At 39.2% G+C, this 22,607-nt stretch overlaps 1 protein-coding gene across 1 annotated transcript in view; it reads left to right on the forward strand.

The window, feature by feature from the left end:
• Nucleotides 1-22,607, forward strand: part of LOC110155069 (nucleosome-remodeling factor subunit BPTF-like) — an 81,916-nt gene that overhangs the window by 20,081 nt on the left and 39,228 nt on the right. Inside the window, 11 exon segments of the mRNA XM_055153102.1 lie at nt 1,181-1,438; nt 1,522-1,658; nt 3,539-3,873; nt 7,131-7,262; nt 7,351-7,480; nt 12,023-12,158; nt 12,241-12,475; nt 12,667-12,701; nt 14,493-15,475; nt 15,477-15,769; nt 18,150-18,274. Coding sequence (XP_055009077.1) covers nt 1,181-1,438; nt 1,522-1,658; nt 3,539-3,873; nt 7,131-7,262; nt 7,351-7,480; nt 12,023-12,158; nt 12,241-12,475; nt 12,667-12,701; nt 14,493-15,475; nt 15,477-15,769; nt 18,150-18,274 — 2,799 coding nt within the window.

Here is a 22,607-nt window from a genome sequence, read left to right on the forward strand (position 1 = left end):
CGTAATCAGAGTACAAATTATGAGTAACTGTATTCAGTTACAGTTACTGTTTCAGTGAGTGGTAATTGGATTACAGTTACTTTGTTGAAATAAATGGATTACATGGAGGTATTTTCCTGTTACATTTTGGGCTATTCCGTTTTTTTTGTTTTGTTTTGTTTGGTAATTCCACTCATTGCCGGACACTAAACCAGGTGTAAACCAGTTCTAACCATGGTCTAAACCAGGTCTAAAACCAGGTCTAAAACCAGGTCTAAACCAGGTCTAAAACCAGGTCTAAACCAGGTCTAAACCAGGTCTAAACCAGGTCTAAAACCAGGTCTAAACCAGGTCTAAACCAGGTCTAAACCGGTCTAAACCAGGTCTAAACCAGGTCTAAACCAGGTCTCTAAACCAGGTCTAAACCAGGTCTAAAACCAGGTCTAAAACCAGGTCTAAACCAGTTCTAACCATGGTCTAAACCAGGTCTAAAACCAGGTCTAAACCAGGTCTAAACCAGGTCTAAACCAGGTCTAAACCAGGTCTAAACCAGGTCTAAACCGGGTCTAAACCGGGACTAAACCGGGACTAAACCAGGACTAAATCCAGGTCTAAATCCAGGTCTAAACCAGGACTAAAACTGGGTCTAAATCAGGTCCAAACCAGGTCTAAACCTGGTCTAAACCAAGTCTAAAACCAGATCTAAACCTGGTCTAAACCAGGACTAAACCAGGATTTAACAGGACTAAATCCTGCAGTGTGGACCGTGTCTCCTCTTCTTCTATCAATAATATTTTTAATACGGTTAAGGAAAGTCTGGGCTTTTTATTGTGTTTTAGCAGATAAAACATCTTATGTTACGATTTCCTCGTCTTTGCTTCTCTACAACAAATCAAGTAATCCAAAGTATTCAGATTACGTTACTTTAAGTAATTTAATGGATTATGTTACAAACTACATTTTGGGGTATGTGAATCTGTAATCTGTAGGGGAATACATTTTAAAAGTCACCTTCCCAACACTGGATACGGCCCCCGGACCAAAATGAGTTTGACACCCCTGATCCAACGCATAGAAGCCGTCGGCATAATTGGTTCAAACTGAGGTTAAAGTTTGGCACATAAACATCGCTGTGTGCTTATTTGAAAACGATTTACCTTCCAGTCTTTTAAAATCAGTGCCCATTTTGTTTATTTATTAGATGAGGAGATGAAAGAGGAGCCCAGCAGCAGCGAAAGCCAAGACGAAGCTAAGAAGCAACCCAAGGAGGAGCCGGAGTCTTCATCCCAGACCGCACAGTCGAGCAGCAGTAACACCTCTAACACCACCAACACCTCCAACGCCACCAACACCACCAACACCACCACCAACAACGCCACCAGTGACCTCATCAAACCGGAGCAGCCCGACCTGAACGACCGCTCCTCACGCTCCTCCTTCACCAGCCAGGACGGCACGGGTAACCACGGCGTCTGCTCGTGTCAACTCGAATGAGGTGTGTTAAAAAATGTGGGGCTAATGTTAACGCTTTGTGAATGACAGATGAGTACAACAAGATGAAAGGAGAGAAGGAAGCAGCAGCGGCGGCGGCATCGGCAGCAGTAACATCAGCATCATCAGCAGTATCAGCAGTATCGGTATCAGCGGGGGAGATCCCACTGGCCAGAGTGAACAAGGAGGTGAGAAATAACCTTGAAAATGGCTGAGCTGGACTTTTTCCTCACATTAATTTATATAAATCTTAAATAAATTATCCCTTCCCAATATTTCAAGTCTTGCACCAGTTTTTCATATACAAAAATTAAGACATTTTGCTAATATTTTACTGGATAATATATTGTCTTTTTAATAATTACCGTATTTTTCAGACTATAAGTCGCACCACCCAAAAAATGTGTAATGAAAAAGAAAAAAACGGACTATAAGTTGCAAATTTTGGGACAAATTTATTTTATAAAAGCAGAGACCAGGAACCGACATTTCATCTCGAAAGACAAGTTCTAGTAAAAACAATAGAATAGAGAACAACAGACTGTTAACGTCACATATGAACAGTTCTTCAGATAAACTATAACATAAACAACAGAACAGAACAAGTTTAACAAACTCTCCATCTCACTCCAAATCACTAAATCCATTCAATTCTTCATCCTCGGTGTCACTTCTGAGCAACTCCACGACCTCCGGAGGTAAACAGCGCGGCTTTCTCTTCTGTGTCGCTGTCGTCAGACTCAGCATCAGTTCCAGTTAGAATTATTCGGGTCTTTCTGAATCCCGACAGGATGGTTTCGGTGTCGGTGAAGTCCAGGCTTTGTCCATCCATCCAGTGACTTCCAGGAAAGTTTCATGGTGCATCCTCCTGGTGTCACAAGATTCTCACTCATTCCAGACTTTCTTTCTGCTGCTCGATTACCATTTCACGACTTGCAGCTTGTAATCTGCTCAATATGATTTTCTTTTTGGGGGCATTTGTGTTCAGTCTTCTCAGTCGTCTTTATGAGTTTGTTTAAATGTTAAATTGTTCATTGGTACAGAAGTAATGGTGCGATTGACTGGCAGGATTATACGATACAGACAGGACAGAGGCTCTTTCTGCAGGAGACATGCGCAGTAGAGTCAAATGACAGTGGGACAGGAGGAACAAGAGCAGCAGATACTGACACACAAGACTAGAACCTCTGAACCATGAAAAAAAGTGCGACTTAAAATAAAAAAAATACGGTATCTTGTGTTAAAACATTCTCAGTTTATGGACAGGCCTCATGTGAAAGCTCAAAACGTCCAGAATTCCCTCCCTGAGCTGGAGAGGCTGCACTAGCACTGACTCATGGGTGGCTGCAGGTTTTCTGGTTTTTAAGTAGTGACCATTCAGATCAGAGAGAGACATTTTAGGTTTAAACCAACTGGATTTAAACTGGCAACACAAATGAGAGACTCATTCTTCTTTCTGATTGGATAATCAACATGAGAACCCAAACACCAAATTATAACATTAACAACTTGGTCGTCATGTCTGATGTTTTGTAGATTTACTGTTGTTTTCAGTAAAAGCTAGATTTATGACTCAGAATTTAAAATCAAAATTAGGGCTGGGTATCATTAAGGAGTTGCCGATACGATACATACCTCGATACACAGGCCACGATACGATACATATCTCGATACAGTGCACTTTCGATTCGATATGATATATTTCAAATCGATTCAATACAGTTCAATAAAAAATAAAGGCTAAATCGTGGCTGTGATACTAAAAGGCTTTGTTAAATCACTTCTTTTGCAAAGTTCATATGAAACAAAAACATTTTAATCATCAAAACAGTAAAAATGTCAAATGTGTCGCATAAATGAGTTTCCTTTCACTCCACAAGCAACAAAACAATTTAGTAAAACACACCTAAAAATACTCTTGGTGAAATATCGATACAGTAGCCCACGATATCGATACTGTATTATCACATTAAACGATACGATATATCGATATTCCAATATTTTTGCACACCCCTAATCAAAATACACTTCTATTTACTTTAATTCTTCCCGTGATTTTTCTTTCCAGCCTCTGCTCTGCTCGCTCCTCTTCAAGAGCGACCCGGCGCTCAAAACCCAGATGAACAACTTCTTCAAGCTGGGCCAGGAGGGCAAGTACCGCGTCTACCACAACCAGTACAGCACCAACACGCTGGCCCTGAACAAACACCAGCACCGCGAGGAGCACGACAAGAGGAGGCACCTGTCCCACAAGTTCAGCCTGACCACGGCCGCCGAGTTCAAGTGGAACGGCACCATCCACGGCTCCAGGGCGCTCACCGTGGCCACGCTCCGCCTCAACATCACCCAGCTCGAGACCAACGTGCCCGGGCCCTTCATGCACCCCAACTGGGCCTCGCACAGGTACGAACAGATCGACCTGTCACCATAAAAAAAACAGAAGATAAATGTTGCAGTGTTTTCTTTTTTGTGCTGATTTTGTGCTGAACCTGAGCCCGAAACAATTAAAATCACACTATTTTCATGAGCCGACTAATAACACACGTAGGATTTTGTTTGTTTTCCTCTAACGGACGCAGAGACGCAAAATACAAACTCGGGATAAAGTGAAAATAATGAGAAGACTTAATTCCTCACCTCAAATGACTTGCATCGCAGAGCTTCAGACAGAGTAGTACCTCCAGTTACTTTCTCCCCCCCAGCACTATCACACCAATTTTCTTCTTAAACACATCCGGGAATTTTAACATTTAAGAAGGCAGCATAATATCGACTGCTGAACAAACACAAGAACGGCATTTGTTTCAGGTTATTTTGTCGATTCCACAGGAAATTTAAATAATCGCCGTCTTTGTGCTTGTTGTGTTGTTGTTTGTACTTGTTGCAAGCAAATTGCGATTTAGTTTTGACTGAATAAGTTTGCATAATCTTTAGTTTTTTGTTTTGTCTTGTTTCATTAGCTACCTAAAGATCGTCCTGGTCATCTTGTGTTAAAACAAAAGCTCAGATTAAAGTCTAACTTGCATCGCAGATCTTCAGACAGAGTAGCACCTTCAGTTAGTTTCACCCTCCCTAACACTATCACAACATCACTAAATAATCTCTCCAGAGAACAACTCAAAGCCAGGTTACTTGATTGCTACTGGAGTGTTTTTGCAGTTGCAGTAGTGAGAGTTTTATCCAGGAGCTGGGTAAAACTTCTGGTTGAGAATCGGGCAACGTTTAAAACACGACAGAGGCATTCAGTGTTTTTTAAGACATCAGCTATGATACAATAAAGGCTTTTTTTAACATGTTCTGAATCCAACGATTCAACAATTTTGCCTCTGTCCTGGTTTGAACAGCTCATTTACTTTGAGTCATTCGCTCTCTGTCACGCAAACAAAGCAGCTTTTACTTTCACTTTCACACGCGCACGCCAAAAACAAAGAAACGGCACAAACTAGTCCAAAGAGGAAGGACGTCGTGTACTCGCTGATCTGAAATGAGCGGGTACACGTCCAAACACATGTCTGATATTCGCCTGGCTCTTTCTTTCCACGTGCAGATGAATACAGTTGAGGTTTGAAGAGAAATTATTATATTACAGACCAAAAAATTCCAAAATATTAAAATATCTGCCAAAGTATGTGTCATAATGATAAGACTTTTAACTATTTTAGACAATAAGCAGCGTCTTTACAATCTTGTCTTGCAGTATTACAATAAATGCTGTAGGACACGGGTGTCAAACATAAGGCCTGGGGGCCAGATCCGGCCCTCCAATTATATTTTCTATTAAAATCTTGTTAATTTTCTGTGGTGTTTATCACAGCAGCGTCTCCAGTGTCTCTGTACGTGGCCCCTCCCACCAGAGCAGCACAAATGAAGACTTGTCTCTTTCCAAACGCTCTTAAAGGACGATCGTTTTGACTGTTGACCGTGACACCCTGATCAGAAAAATGTCCAACATGAGAAAAGTGGAGCCGAGTGCAGGATTTTACAAGAAAAATTGACTTATTCCTATTTACATACAAGTTCATGTTAAAACATTGTGTTGAAATTGTATTTTTCTTAAAGTTTCAGGTTGTTCATAATATTATAATATTTTGTAAAAGAAAGAGTTCATCAGTTAAAAAAGATTTCTGTGATAGATTTGTGTTTCTCTGCACAAATATTTGAACTTATGTCATAATAATAAGTTTTCTGATCCGGCCCCTTTGGGATCAAAGTAGGTTGGATACAGCCCCTGGACCAAAATGAGTTTGACACACCTGCTGTAGGAAGAAAACTTTGATTAAACTGACTGATTAAACACTTTTTGGGGAAATGTATTTTATAAAATCAGAGACCAAGAACTGACATTTCATCTTAAAAGTCAAGTTATAGTAATGACAACAATATAGAGAACAGCAGGCTGAATCGGCGTTAATATGTTAAAGTAACATATGAACAGTTCTTCAGATAATTATAGCATAAACAACAGAACATAAGTTTACCAGACTCACGATCTCACTCCAAATCACTAAATCCATTCAATTCTTCATCCTCGGTGTCACTTCTGGAGATAAACCATAGATCCATCATGTAAACAGAGCGCCGCTTCCTCTTCTGTGTCGCTGTCGTCAGACTCAGCATCAGTTCCAGTTAGAATTATTCTGGCCTTTCTGAATCCCGACAGGATGGTTTCGGTGTCACTGAAGTCCAGGCTTTGTCGATTCATCCAGTGACTTCCAGGAAAGTTTCATGGTCGATCAATCAATCAATCAAACTTTATTTGTATAGCACTTTTTATACAGTTTAACAGTTTAAATAGAAACATAAAAACTAAAAAACTAATAAACATAAAGCTATTAAAAGTTATAGTAAAAATGAAAATGTATAGCTAAAATCAGATGGAGACTAAGTAAAATAGCAATGATAATTTAAAACAACTATAATAATAACAATAATAATGATAATTTAAGTTAAAACAAGTCAAAGTTTCAGTTAAAAGCTAAATTAAAAAGATATGCTTTAAGTTTACTTTTAAAAATATGAGCACTCGCAGCGGACCTCAGATCCTCAGGTCGACTGTTCCACAAACGGGGGCCGTAAAAGCTAAAAGACGCCTCACCGTGGGTTTTAGTTGGTGCATCCTCCCGGTTACCGTGAAGCAGTGTTCTCCATCCGGGCTTTCGCCAGTCCCTCACAAGTTTCTCGCTCACTCCAAACTTTCTTTCTGCTGCTCGATTACCATTTTCGGCTGAATATTTCACTATTTGCAGCAGGAAAACGGCTTTATCTACAGGAGACATGCGCAGTAGAATGCAAAGTGACAGTAGTACAGGAGTAACAGTAGTACAAGATACTGACACACAAGACTAGAGCGCCCTCTCGTGTTTGTCAGTCTGAAATTTTTTATATATAAGTCGTAGCGGAGTATAAGTCGCAGGAAACGCCCAAACCATGAAAAATGGCGTGACTTATAGTCCAAAAAATATCGGTATATTGTGCTGTTCAGTTCACAATTTAGTTCTCAGTTTGTTTGTTTGTTATATTGCTGTCACTGTAACACTATTTCAGATACAAATCTAAAGGAAAAAAATCTCACACAGTAATTTTTCTCTTGTGTGGCTTGAGATCTTGTTGTATCCCTATTGAGTAATGGTTAAACTATTGTGCGTTTTATCTGTTTTCAGGAATAACTGGAACAAAGCGGTGCAGATGTGCAGTAAGGCCCGGGAGTTCGCTTTAGCCTTGGCCATCCTGGAGTGTGCCATCAAACCCGTGGTCATGCTGCCCGTGTGGAAGGAGTCTCTGGGACACACGCGGTAGTACTCACATATTTACTGGAAATATTTGACTTGGTTTGATTTCCTTACCTTTATTTATTATTCGTGTGTTTTTCGTGTTGTTTAGGCTGCACCGCATGACCGCCATGGAGCGCGAGGAGAAGGAGAAGGTGAAGAAGAAGGAGAAGAAGCTGGAGGACGAGGAGACGCTGCAGCAGGCCACGTGGGTCAAGTACACCATCCCCATCAAACATCAGGTACGTGGATTTTACTGTACACTGTGGATAAAGGACTGAAACTTTAACCCTCTCAGGCTCAAATTTAATTTTAGTAACAGGAAAAAATCTGATATTTGGGGAAAATGATCATATGAGGTAGTAATATACAATCCTGACTTTTTTTTGAGAGAGACGTTCACATCCAATGGGTTCTGGGATGTTTCAGATTTGGTCCGGTGTGGTAAATTAACACTGAAGACTGAAAATGATATGAACGCAAACTTTATGTGTAAACCACTTTTCATAACAATGAAAACATAAAGCACAGTGTAACAGCTTTACAGTTTCAGAACAACATCACTTTTTCGTGTGATACTCCAAGAAACAATTTTTATCCTTTGTAAACAACAAAAGTACTTTGCACTTCTGGCAGGTCGTTTGTGTGTAGTCATTCTTGCACAGTCTGCATCGTCCACGTTTATCAGCATGGATGTGAAAAAAGGCTCCTGAGTCAAAAAAGCTCATAAAATATTGATTTGGATTAAGTAGTTAATTGGCATTTAGCTGTTGCAAATCTGCAACGCCTGCCTGGAGAGGGTTAATAATCATAATGAACAACAACAATGTGGTCCTCATATAGAAAAAAATATCGTAATTGCGTGTAGATTTGCAATTTATGTCGTCAAATCTGAATTCTGTGGACTGTACCCATTTTAAACACATCCATGGATTTTAACATTTAAAAACACAGTCTTATATCGGCTGCTAAACAAAAACATGAATTGCATTTGATTTCAGAACATATTTGTAGCTAAACTAAACTACAGAGTTAGTAGATTTTATAAGGTTATTTTGTTGTTTTCACAGAAAATTTTAATAATTGCTGTCTTTGTGATTTTATTTGTTGCAAGCAAATTGAGATTTAGTTTTGATTGAATAATTTTGCATAATTTTTTGTTTTTTTTGTTTTATTTTATTAGCTACCGAATTATAGGTGAAATATTTTGAATGCCAGCCTTAACAGAAAAATAAATAAATTACAAATAAAAAATAATACAGGCAAACGAGGTCTCAGTTCAATAATAGAAAGTGTCCTGTAACGGGTAATGTTTAATATGGAAAATCAGACTGAAAAAACAACAAACGAACATATGATTTATTTAATGTAAACTAAAATAACTTCCAAAACTCGGAAATACTCTGAGTTTGTTTCCCAGCCCCTTTTCTACTTAAACAGGTACTACAAACAGGGGAAAAGCAAAATTGCACAAAATGTCAACAACAGAATTCAGTTTCAGAGTTTCAGATGCAGAGCTTGAGTGTCTGTCTTCACAAGTCAACAATCTAGCAAAGACTGAATGAACAGGGGGAATATAACTAGACTACCCTGGGATGATTAGGGGAGGAGTGGCAGCTGTAGAAAAAGGAGGACCGGAACAGACTGGGATACAGATCTGGACTGGGGAAAACATGTAAACAAAAGGCAGAACTGTGACAATGTGATTGACTGAACAATGTAGAACAATGTGTGTAAAATCACTCAGTCGTCCAGGTAGAATCCGTGGCAAAGGAGAAATACTCAATTCTCAATATTCAATTTTGCATTAGGGATGGGCATGATTAGTCGATTAATCGATAATTGATCATTAAGAATTTCATCGATTACGTTAATTTTAATCGACAAACTGAATGTAGGTTTCTGTGTGTATCGTGACCAAACAGGTCTGTACATGTGTCTCTGCATCAGAAGGAGCGAGACACAAACAGTGGGTCAGTCTGCAACGTGCCGAAGCACAAATGTGTATTTAACGATGATTTGTACAAGAAATTCCACGCTTTCCGTTGCGTTCGGGACAAGTGTGAGTCCATGTGCACAGTGAACAAAGCAGCACATATGTTTCAGTGTCCAGTGGGAAAAAGTTTTGCCAGGTGAGAGTCGCTCAATGTCGATGACGAGTCCCCACCTCCCTCCCCCGTACGGTGTCCTGGTTTTGACAAACACAAATCTGGTCACACTAACCTGTATTCCACTGAGTCATGTCTTGTAATCCGACAGAAACTGACGGCATCAGCGACACAAGAGCTGTAGTTTTATGTTCGCTGAGTTTATGCAAATTAGCAATGTGGTTTTAAGTTTCGTTTCTGTGAGAGTTTGAACAAAAACTGAATTAAACACATTATAATGTCAAACGGGCTGATGTGGCTCTTGAGTCGTTACGGTTTATATGTCGTAAAGTTGAATTTATTTATGCAGATTAGTAGTGCAGATAGTAATAATAATGATGATCATTTTAATATAAAAACGTTAATGATTAATCGATAATCGATCGTTAATTCTTCCGACGATCGATTAAGAAAATTTCATCGAATGCCCATCCCTAATATGCATAATATTAATTGTATTTCTGGTAACATTTTATAATAACTACACCTTATTTAGCCTTAATAAAGCATGAACAAAGACTTAATTAATAATGATTCACGCTTAGTAATTACTTAATTACTACCTGAATTAGCATTTAACTTACACTTAATTCGCCTGTGCTGTAAATAGTAACTCAATACTTCTTAATTACTCATGAATTAACCATTTGCATGTTTACAAATGGATATTTAAGTACACATTTGAGCATTTATTAATGATTAGTAAGCTATGAGAGAATGATTTACTAATAATGCAATGATAATTCAGGCAGCTGTTATCTGTTAGTTAAGTCTTTCTGAGAGCTTTTCTGAAGTGAAGACTAATTATGCTTTATTAAGCATTTGTTAAGGTTGGTCAAATTCCAGAGAAACAATAATGCATTATTAGTAAATCATTCTCTCATGGCTTACTAATTAATAAATGCTAGAATTTGTACTTAAATATACATTTACAAATGCACACACAAATGGTTAGTTCATGAGTAATTAAGTAAGAAATACTTATGAGTTATTATTTACAGCACAGGCGAATTAAGTACAAGTTAAGTGCTAAGTCAGGTAGTAATTAAGTAGTTACTAAGCGTGCATCATTATTAAGTCTTTGTTCATGCTTTATTAAGGCTAAATAAGGTGTAGTTATTATAAAGTGTTACCGTATTTCTTTATTAAAAAAAAGTAGTACGTAGCTTTGTTCTGACAAGCTGGTAAGACTAGTAAGAGTTTATGTTATGACAAAGCAATGAAAAAGTGACGTTGCCTGACGAATAATGTCATAAAAACACCTCTAAAATAAAAGCAATGCAGCTTTAGTCCATGCATGAGGTAAAATGATAAAATATATTTGTTTTGTAATTCCAAATGAGCTTAAACAGGCCAGGTCAGAGTCAAACAAAAGGCCCGGGAGCTGTACAGTGCCCAGATCTGATTTAATCTTTGTCCATTTGACAAATTGAATTTCTCCTTTGCAGTGTACGACAAATGATGCTCCCGTAGACTGTAAATGGACATAACTAACCCGCTTGCTGCTGTGTTTTAAATAGGAAGTGAGCATGGGCGTGCTTCCAGCTTCATCAAATCTGACTCCAGTTGACTTTAAATTGAAAAATAGTCGCTCCTCTCTCTGTAACTGCTGCTGTGAGCCTCGCCATTTTGGTCTAACCCGTATTAACCAACTCGATATGATCCTGGTGTTTTTTATTTCTCTATTTTGTACATAAATAAATTCCAATTCTGAATACTCTGCTCCAAATTTACTCCTATAACCACTAGTATCGTAACTTTAATTTGTCTGGGGTAGAATTAGACACTCTCTTGATGCTCGTTACCATTGAGTATACCGTATTTTCTGCACTATAAGGCGCACTGTCATTGAATGGTCTATTTTCAAACTTTTTTCACATATAAACTGCACCTGACTATAAGGCACATTAAACGAAACACAACAGTTAGATAAGTCTGTCAAACATTATTTAACGCGTTCACAATAACTCAACTTTGTTCAATTGTAACTGTCTGAGACGCTAAATAATTTGAACAATTATGACTTATTGTAAATATACAAACAGTTGGGCGATTACGGCGTCCAGCACGTCCACATCCCTCTTGTCATTATCCGAGTCAGTGTGGTTACTGTTCCTTGGCAGTTCAGTGATGATTCCGGTCTTGGTGAAAGCTCGGACCACAGTTGATACTGATCCTGAACCCGGGCGTCCACGATCCGTCGGCAGATCGTGGCGTAAGTCGCTCGGCGCTGTCTCCCTCTCTTGGTGAATGTGTGTTCTCCTTCTCTCATCCACTGCTCCCACGCAGCTCGCACTTTCGCTTTATAACAGCCTTGAGTTTAAAGTGGGCGTTGTGAGCGTGTCTCCTTGACAGCGTGTCTTTTGATATGAAAAGGAATCGCAGTCTGAATTACTCCTGATGCTCCTGACTGCAAGAGCCGTAATGCTGCAAGTGGTGCGGCTTTGTAATTTACTAAAGTCGTACTAAGACATCCCAATAAATACATGTATAAGGTGCTCTGGATTATAAGGCGCGCAGTTGTTTTTTGATAAAATTAAAGGCTTTTAAGTGCGCCCTATAGTGCAGATAATACGGTAATCCTGCTTATCCAGTAAAAAAAAATCAATAACTTAAAACAACTGTCCCGTTTCTCAGGTGTGGAAGCAGAAGGGTGAGGAGTACAGGGTGACCGGGTACGGAGGCTGGATCTGGGTCAGCAAGACTCGAGTGCCGCGCTTCGTGCCCAGGCTCCCCGGCAACACTAACGTCAACTACCGCAAAGAGCTGGAGGGTGAGGAAATGTTCCACGATAAAGCTTTTAGAAACAAATCTCTTGAAACGATAATCTTCTAAACTTTTTTTCTTTTTTGCAGCTAAAATGAAGGAAAACGCTGCCAAGAAAAAGGCGGTGAAAAGTGAAAAACAGACTGAACAAAAAGAGGAGGAGAAGGGACAATCTTCCAGCGCGGTGGAGCCTCAGAGCGCTACGACTGAAGATGGACAGAACCTGAAAGAGAAGGAGAAAGAAGAGGAGGAGGAGGAGGGGAGAAGGATGGGAAAGAGGTGGAGGGAAAGGAAGGAGAGGAGAAAATGGAGGTGGAGCCTTCTGTAGGAAACGACTCCACTCCAGCTGAAGAAAAAGGTAAGAGGAACTGTTTTGTTTATTCAAAGTATCGTCTGAAACACAAGTATATAATGTAAATGTTTTGTAAATGTATCATTCTAATGCCAAATTTTGTGCACTGGTAAATAGATAATGGTTTTCGTTTTATAAGCATCTCAATTTTCCCCCATCTAAGGCTCGCTGTGGCTCTTATATTTACTCAGTTTCTTTGTGAGTAGTAAAATAAGTACCGTAGTTCTCTGGCATTTTTGTTTTGTAAAGGAAGCTCACTGGAGAATAAAGTTTGGAGAGCCCTGATCTAAAGTAAAGTCTATTGAAAGCCACAATTAATTACAATAATCTTGATTAAAGTGTACTTTTGGTAGGACTTTTGGTCGCTGCTCTACTGAATATTTATTGTAAACACATAAACCTGACCCACCTGTTTTATATTTAGCATCTATCTATATTTTAGACCAGTTAAATTATTATTTCTGTTGTACATTGATATTTTGAGATGCATTCTAAACTGAATAAAGGGACAAATGACTGAAGGCTTCTAGATAGAGAGAATATTTAAAACACGTATTTGTCAAAATCTCAAAACTCAAATTCACAGAGGACCAACATTAAAAACTGAAATTAAGTCGCGGCCCAAACTAAATATTTATTGTAAAATTTCAACAACATCTACATGTTTTCTCTTTTTTCGAGATATGTAATGTTAAACCTTTTCTTATTAAAATAAATGTTTAATAATAGTTTCGCTTAAACACTGAATCCAGAAAAAGCTAAATATAAAATAATAACAAAATTTTAAATAAATAATGTCTCTATAGTCTATCTGTAGTTGGTGGAGTCTGTATAGTCCAGAGAAACATGAGCAGTTAAAATCATAAAAAAATAAATAAATTAAATTAAAAACATAAAAATATAATAATAATAATAATAATAAAAGTAACAATATTATTATTATTATTATTATTATTATTATTATTATAATATTGTTACTTTTATTATTATTATTATATTTTATGTTTTTAATTTAATTTATTTATATACAACAATAATAACAATAATAAATAGTTAATAAAATAATTAGTTCATAAATGAAGTAAGTTATAAGCTGACAGTAGCAAATAAACTTAAATATAATTTCCACAAACAAAGAAAAAAAATTGGGGTTATCCAGGTGAGGCCCAGAGGTGTGAAAGCTCCATTATGGCCCTGAATGATTCTGCTAATAAGACCCCACACTCAGCGCAAGTGCAAAAAGCCGAACTAACAAACAGAAACTGTAAACAAGTAGGCGTGTTTAAGTGTCCATATGACAGTGTTCACCAGCGTCCGACCAGAACTGAAGAAGCAGCTGGGATGAGCTGAGAAACGTATTTGACCAAAATAAACTTTTGTCCATTTGACAAATTGAATTTCTCCTTTTGCCTTTTGCCAAATAACTTTTTTTCAACTGTTCAGAATTAAACAATAACTGTGGTCATGCTGTGGTGGACAGTAATACCATCCAGTGTTTCACAGACACAATATATTTTATTGTGAAAGGACCGAGACAGGATGAAGCAACAAGTGGGCAGATGTTACATCTCAAGTTGATTCTTACTTTCAAATTTGTTATTCTGAATGGAAGTTAAAATTAAAGCTCATCCAGAGTTCCCACAGTCATGGAAATCCTGGAAAAGTCATGGAATTTAGTATTTCTTCTAATTCTAAGATACCATTTGGCTATTATGATTTTTTTTTTCCAAACGTATGCGACTTTTGTTTAAAAGAGATGACAATAAATGCACTGACAGTATTTTGAATGTAAAAAAACTATAATATCAAACCATAAGGTGAAGGAAAGGGTTAACATTTCATATTTAACCCTTAAACTATGCTCAATTCTACACATGTAGGTGCCGCTAAAGTCATGAAAAATTCACTTTAGGTCATGGAAAAAGTCACGTCTCATCTCTTTCTGCTCACACAAGGTAGTTTTGTTGACTTTCTCCCTTATTCCCACAGATAAAACTGAGCCTCCTCCCTCCACCGACCAACCCACCAGCTCCGACCCAGCCCCCAGCTCCGAATCAGCCCCAGTCCCCAGCTCCGAACCGGCCCCAAGCTCCGACCCGACCCCCAGCTCCGAGCCCAAGCAGGAGGAGCCCAAACAGGAAGAACCCACCCCGTACTACGACGTGGTCAACGTGAGCCAGGGCTTCCAGCTGCGCACCGCCTACAAGAAGAAAGTCAAACCCTCCAGACTGGACTCCCTGCTGGAGCGCCGCGTCAAGCAGTTCACCTTCGAGGAGAAATCCCGGCTGGAGAGGCTACGGCAGGCTGCACTGGCCACCAAGCTCGTGGCATCAGCCAAACCCGCTCCCGTGGTCAAAAGTGAACCCACGCAACAGCCCGCAGTGACCCCTAGTGTCAAAACGGAAGAGAACGCTCAAATTAAAGACCACGTGGTGAAGAAACTCAACTTTGAGTCTGAAGAAGTCAAACCCGATCACGAAACTCAGGTGAAATCAGGAAACGGCGAAGGCTCCATCGTCAACGGAGAGTCAATATCGAGCAAAAACAACGGGATTTCCGAAAGTACAGACTCTAAGGAGATCAATACGGTGTCCGAAAACGGGAAGAAAAGGACGTTTGAAGAAGTCGAGCAGGACGACAAGAGCAGCTCGGTTCAAGTAAATGGAAAAGACGCTAACGAGGAGTCTAACGTGAAACGAGACGGGCAAGACGGCCAAATTGAAGACGCCGTCAAAGAGCCCGCGAAAGAAACTGTGAAATCTTTAATGAACGGAAACTTGTGTCAAAACGACGCGCGACCGCCGCCTACTAAAATCCAGAAGTTGGACAATCACGTCGCAGAAGGACCTAAATCAGAGGAAGTAAACGATGATCCTAAAAACGCAGATAGTTCTACAGGTGAAGCGAGCAAACCCGGACTCCCAGCCGCCCCCGCTTCCCAACTCCCAGAAAACAGCAAAGCCACAAGGAGCGACCACGACCGCCAGCTTCATGATCAGCAAAGAGTACTCGACAAAGGAAAGGGTGAGTCTACAGAAGTTCTCAAAGGGGAAGAAGCTGCGTTCGGGGACCGCGCTGCCGTCTTACCGCAAGTTTGTGACGAAAAGCAGCAAGAAGAGCATTTTCGTCCTGCCCAACGACGATCTGAAGAGGCTGGCGAGGAGGGGAGGGTTCAGAGAAGTGCCCATTTTTAACTACAACGCCAAGCCAGCGCTGGATATTTGGCCGTACCCATCGCCGCGGCCGACCTTTGGGATGACGTGGAGGTAGGATGTGGATTTTTTTTAATCATTTCATTGCAAAATTGTTCTCAGCAGAAAAGAAAAACATAAATTGCAGAACATTAAAGGCGCTGTAACTGATTTTTACAGTCCTAAAAACGTGAAAATCAGAACTATATCTTTTTAAACAATTTGCAGTGACCCAAAGTTATTCCTCAGTTGCATTTTGAGCGTCCATATTATTCATTGTTCATAACCTTTCAGACACCATTGCAGAGATTTGCTTTGACTGTCAATCTAACAATAAAACAATAAAACACTTTATAATTAGATGCAGGAAGCACACAGACTTATTTTGACCTCAAGAGCTGCTTATTGTATTTTTCGGACTATACATCGCACTTTTTTTCATGTTTGGGTGTTTCCGGCGACTTATACTCCGATGCGACTTATATATTAAAATATACAATTTCACATTTTCGTTATTTTCATATTGAAGCCGCGAGAGGCTCTAGGCTCGTGTGCCAGTATCTTCTACTCCTATTAATCCTGAACCACTAAAACTTAAAATTAAAAAAACTAGGGCCTGACCGATCTATTTAGTGATGTAAAAATTCACTGTAAATCTTGAATTGTTTAAAAAACTTAGGTTTGGCTCTGGTGGATTGTAAATTGGGTTTATTTAGGCAACATTTATTGTTATTCTGCCTCTTTACGTCATATTTACAGTCAGTAGGTCGGACTAATGGCATTTTTTTGCGTCACATTCTAGCTGCTAGTGATGGGTATTCCAGTTCTTTTTAGAGAACCGGCTCTTTTGGCTTGGCTCACTAAAAGCAGCCGGCTCTTTCGGCTCCCAAGCGGCTCTTCAGGTTGTTTTGTTGCAATCAGGTCTAAAGCCAGGACTGAAAAAGGACTAAACCAGGACTAAAACAGATCTAAACCATGTGTAAAACAGGACTAAACCAGAACTGAGCCAGGACTGAGTGTCGGGACTCGGTCTCTATCTCTCTTCCCTCTCTCAAGCCGAAGATTAGTTCTTGTTTATTTATTTTATGCTGAATTACAGCCAAATACGCATGTTTTTTTCTATCCTATCCACACGCAGATTTCTGAAAGTTTCATTTTCACCCGATCGCTGATATGTTTCCAGGTGCCCATATCGGCCGATAATATCAGTCGGGCCCTAATGTAAACATCAACTTATAGATACAACAGAGAAAGACTGAACACAAATGCCCCCAAAAAGAAAATCATATTCTGTAAATTACAAGCTGCAAGTAGTGAAACATGCAGCCAAAAACGGTAATCGAGCAGCAGAAAGAAAGTTTGGAGTGAGTGAGAAACTTGTGAGGGACTGACGAAAAGAGGAGGATACTCTAACTGCCATAAAGAAAACAAAAAAAGCGAATGGCTCACGTAAAGCTAGAGGAACAAGTTCACAAACTGGTGCTTGAACGACGTTCTGCCGGTAGAGGCTTGTCCGCGGTGCAGTTACGTCTCCACGCCCGGGGAGTTGCCAAGGAGATGAATATAAATGACTTTGCAGGACCTTCTCGGTGTTAGTGCTTCATGTAACGCAGCCGCCTCTATCAGTTAGTTAGGTTAGGTTTGGTTGCTTTGTTCGTACCCGTAGGTAAATTTGTTTTGCAGATTTGAGAGGCTGGTCCCACTTCACATTTCATTCATCCACTTTATGTACAATAAACAGGTATAAAAACACAATCACAAAATAAAATGTTACAGAGCTCCAGTGCAGAATGGCTTTGTTGCAGAAATAAATAATTAAATTCATCCATCACGCTTGGCTAAGATCACATTGAATATTAAATATATAAAAAAACACAAATTTTTTTTTTCAAGACAATGTACTAAAATTAATAGATAAATAAATTAAAGTTTATTCATAAGTACGATAGCAGCTCGTTCTAGATTTTGGGACTAAAAGAAGCTGAATCTCTGAGTTTTGGCTGAACATTGATGTCCCTAAAACTACCAGCAGACTTCCAAGCCATTTTCTAAAACAAATTTCCCCCCAAAAATGTGACCTATAGTCCAGTGTGACTTGTATATATTTTTTTCTTGTTCATTATGAATTTTTTGGCTGGTGCGATTTATACTCCGGGAAATACGGTATACAATTTATCTGTTCTGGGGCCAGACAGATTTTAATCAAATATATGAAAAATAATCAGATATAGGGACTTTAATCTCATTATCAAGGTATGTTTTGGCATCTGCTGAATTTAATAATCAAATCTGTTATGAATAAAAGAAACATCATGTACGTTCATCCTAAAACAAGTGAGCGCTACCCAAGAAAAAATAAAAAAGATGATCCGCACAATGCTCCAAAAATTTGTTTATGATTTATTGCACATGTCCTGTTCCAACTAAGAATTCATTTTGGTTTTCTCCGTTCTAGGTATCGTCTCCAAACTGTTAAATCTCTGGCCGGGGTGAGTCTGATGCTGAGGCTGCTCTGGGCCTGTCTGCGTTGGGACGACATGGCCGTCAAACCCTCTGCCGCTGTCGGGACCACCAGGAAAGGTATGGCTCTGTCTCGTCTCAGTCTGGAGTAAACCTTAAAGGGTGTATAGAGGATTTTCCAAGGAACGAGAAATCCAGCGACTGTTTGTCCTTTTTCAAATGTTGCGCGGAGATTCCGTGCGAATGAACTAGCTACTACTGACAACACGGCAGCAGAGCGGACTTTTTCTTTGCCTTGAAAATTAAATTTTCAGACATAGGATATCGCATTCGTGTCCTGAAAAACGTTTGTCTAACTCTTGGAAATAAAGTACGTTTTCATAATAAGCAGAAGTTACCTGTCCAGGAGTAATTTGTGGACCAGTGCGTCAGTCTTTAGACCCTGCGTCTGCTTCAGTCGCGCCATCGCTGGAATGAATCTACAAGAATCTTTCTTCTTCTTTCAGCGACCTCAAAAACGGACTTTGTTTTGGGGCTAACTGCTCGTAGATTCTTGTCGCCATTGCAATAAACTTTGTGCGAACTGCGAGGAAGATATAGGTCAAAAAAGCTGCTAAGAACTGTTGCGTTGGTGGAGTAAACAGCGTCTGTGCGTCTGTGGACTGCGTGACAGGCGTACGTAAACCACGTAATGGCAGCGCGCAGGCAAGTCAGTTACGCTAGAAACGTAGGGAGTTTGATTGACAGCCTGTCAGCTCACAGATAACGAGGCAGTGTCGTTATCTATTGGCAAATGTTTAGCCCCACCATGTCCAGAGTTGATGAATTTTTATTCTCTTTTTTTTTGGTCATCATAATTACAAGGCTACTGCATCTCTATATTGCTATCATTGACAATTTGAAACAAAAAAAAACAAAAAAAATCCTCCATACAACCTTTAAGCTCACTGCAGGTTAACCCTTACATACTGTTCATTTCTTAAGCTTTCACAGTAAGGTCCAGGTCAAATTTGGCCCGGACCAAGAATTCCCTTACAGTAAGTGTCTATACCAAATAAATAGACTGTCCCACATGAATAAATATGTTTAATTAATAAATATAATGTTTCAGAGAGCAGGAAGAGCATGTTTTTGTAAGTTTTTCAACACAGTACACAGTATCATGTCCTGTTTTACAAAACAAATAAAAACATACAAGCCAATATGATGATGATATTTATTGCATTTGAAACTGACTGACATGAATATTCTGGAACTGTTGGAATTTATAATATAACCATTTTTATCCACTGCAGCCATTGTGCTTATTTCAAACTAGTCAGTGCGTTCAAAGCCAGTGGTGTATAAAAGTAACATTTTAAAATATTTTCTTTTTTGTGTAATTTGGCAAAAATTATGAAAGTCATCAAATTTCAGGATGGAAGAATGATGTGTAGTGTATTTTTACTACTGCAAAACGGGTCAAAATTAACCCGAATAGTATGTAAGGGTTAAATACTTAAAAGTTCGCAGTGATAGAAAAAGACAATATGACTAGAGTGTCTTTTTGGTCAAATAGAAACCCCAATAAAATGTGGGTGGTATAACTTGTCTTGTTGTAGTCGTTTGTGTGTTTATGTGTGGTCTAGGGGTGGGCGATATCTCGATAGTTGAAATATATCTCGATATTTTTTAAACACGAAATTGATTCTGACATATTGTATTTATATAATGCTTATATTTAATTCTGATTTTGCAGTTTTGCTTGTTTGCCTTCTCTGTGCCTGCTTAATTTTTTTATTACCCCTCCCCTCGCGTGTTGTCTCATTCACGACTTACTTCTGCCGTGAATGCAAACCACAGCTTCTAGCACCACGAACCTTTTCCACCATTTACAGACAAGATCATCAGCAGCACATCGTCTGTCACAGAGAGAACACTCATATTCCACCGAGTCGTGTCCTTCAGGAGCGAGCCGTTTTTTTTATTTTTCAGGGCTTATAGTTCAGGCAAATGAATCTTGTGGTTTTAAGTTTTGTTTTTGTGTAAAACGTAAACAAATGCGCAAAGCTGCATTAAACACATTATAATCTCAAACGGGCTGATGTGGCTCTAGACTGGTTATGGTTTATATGTTGTAGAGTTTAGTAATGTAAAGTTTATTTATGCAAAAGATTTTAATTACCGTATTTTTTGGACTATGGGGCGAGTTTCAGCTGACGTCATTGTTATTAAAAGCCCGCGTTGCATGCTGGGAAATATTTTGGTCGGAGGCAAGAAACACGATAGCGGTCAAACACAGTGCGTAACCTCGCGTATTTATCCCCGATAATGGTAAATTCCTGCTGCATTATCGGATGCACAAATAGAAGCACGGAAGAAGGAAAATGTCTTTTCCGTATTCCGAGTGAAAAGAACCGCTAACGGTGAATTAAACGGCTTTCAAACATTCGCAGAGCAAACGTAGAAGATCCTAACAAACCGTGGACTCCAACAAGTTCAACAACACATCGAGACTCTTGGAGGTTTTCATCTTTTCTGCTGTGAATGGCCCAGGAGTTTTCACCAAGTCATTGTGGATATCGCCCAAGTGAATATTTGCCCAGGTAGTTGGCGATTCTGAACAGAAATTTGGTTTGGTCCACCTTTTGTCGGGGTTGAAAAGGGTGATTTGTCGTCCATCGATGTTTATGACCAATTTCTGGTCAAATTGTCTTGGGTCCTCTGCCGTTAGAGTGGATAAATAACTGGGATCAATACCCTTTACGTGCTTTCTCGCTCCGTCCGTCATGTTGAATTAGTGTTTCTTGCCGCCGACCAAAATAATTCCCAGCATGCAACGCGCGCTTTTGTCAACAATGAAACTCGCCGATAAATCGCTGTGGGGTGTAAGTTGCACTTTTTGGGGAAAATTTATTCCCAGAAATAAGTCAGAGACCAGGAACCGACATTTCATCTTGAAAGTCAAGTTCTAGTAATAACAATAGAACAGAGAACAACAGACTGTTAACGTCACATATGAACAGTTCTTCAGATAAACTATAACATAAACAACAGAACAGAACAAGTTTAACAAACTCTCCATCTCACTCCAAATCACTAAATCCATTCAATTCTTCATCCTCGGTGTCACTTCTGAGCAACTCCGTGACCTCAGGAGGTAAACAGAGCGCCGCTTCCTCTTCTGTGTCGCTGTCGTCAGACTCAGCATCAGTTCCAGTTAGAATTATTTCGGTCTTTCTGAATCCCGACAGGATGGTTTCGGTGTCACTGAAGTCCAGGTTTTGTCGATTCATCCAGTGACTTCCAGGAAAGTTACATGGTGCATCCTCCCAGTTTGGAAATGTTTGGTTTAAGCAGAGGATTGTGGGATATGTCATATCTATAGCTCATAGCTCCTTATCGCTGGTTAGGAACATCTGTCTATTAATCTATTAAAATAATGACCCTCCCGAGTAGATCTGGGTATCGTTAAGAAGTTGCCGATACGATACATACCTCAATACACAGGCCACGATACGATACATATCTCGATACAGTGCACTTTCTATTCGATATGATATATTTCAAATCGATTCGATACGGTTCAATAAAAAATAAAGGCAGAATCATGGCTGACGTTAAAGTCTTTGTTAAATCACTTCTTGTGCAAAGTTCATATGAAACACAAACATTTTAATCCTCAAAACTGTCAAAATGTCAAATGTGTCGCATAAACGAGTTTCCTTTCACTCAACAAGCAACAAAACTGTAGCACTGTAACAAAATAATTTAGTAAAACACACGTAAAAATACTCTCGGTGATATATCGATACAGTAGCCCACGATATCGATACTGTATCATCACATTTAACGATACAATATATCAATATTCCGATATTTTTGCACACCCCTACTCCTGAGTTTCCTCTGCTAAAGGAGCTCATGGTTCTGGTCAATGTAATGCAAAGATGAGCTTGAGTTGAGTTGTTTTATTACCTCCGCCAAGGAGGTTATGTTTTTGCCGGCGTTTGTCTGTTTGTTTGTTTGTTTGTTGTTTGTTTGTTTGTTTGTCTGTTAGCAACATAACTCAAAAAGTTATGGACCGATTTTGATGAAATTTTCAGGATTTGTTGGAAATGTGAAAAGGAAGAACTGATTTCATTTTGGGGGTGATCCGGAAGAAATCCTGGATTCTGGATCACTTTGAAATTTTAGTTAACATTGTGGTAAATGGGGCCAAAAATTTTGTTTCTCAATATCTCGGTTAATTATTGACCAAACCTCATGAAATTTGACTCAGGGATGGACAATGGGATCCTCTTTCATATTCGAAAGGCTGATCTGGATCTGATCCAGAAGACTGATTTTATCGCAATTTATATAAAAAATGTCCTTGGCGGAGGTCTGCGCTCTCTGAGGGCTTTTCTAGTTTTTGAATGAAAAGAAAGAAATATGTTTTATTTCTTCCTTTATTTTACAGTTAAATTATTTT

This window comes from Boleophthalmus pectinirostris, unplaced genomic scaffold (assembly GCF_026225935.1).
Source record: "Boleophthalmus pectinirostris isolate CB_2022bp ecotype Guang Dong unplaced genomic scaffold, ASM2622593v1 HiC_scaffold_17, whole genome shotgun sequence".
Classification (NCBI taxonomy): Eukaryota; Metazoa; Chordata; class Actinopteri; order Gobiiformes; family Gobiidae; genus Boleophthalmus; species Boleophthalmus pectinirostris.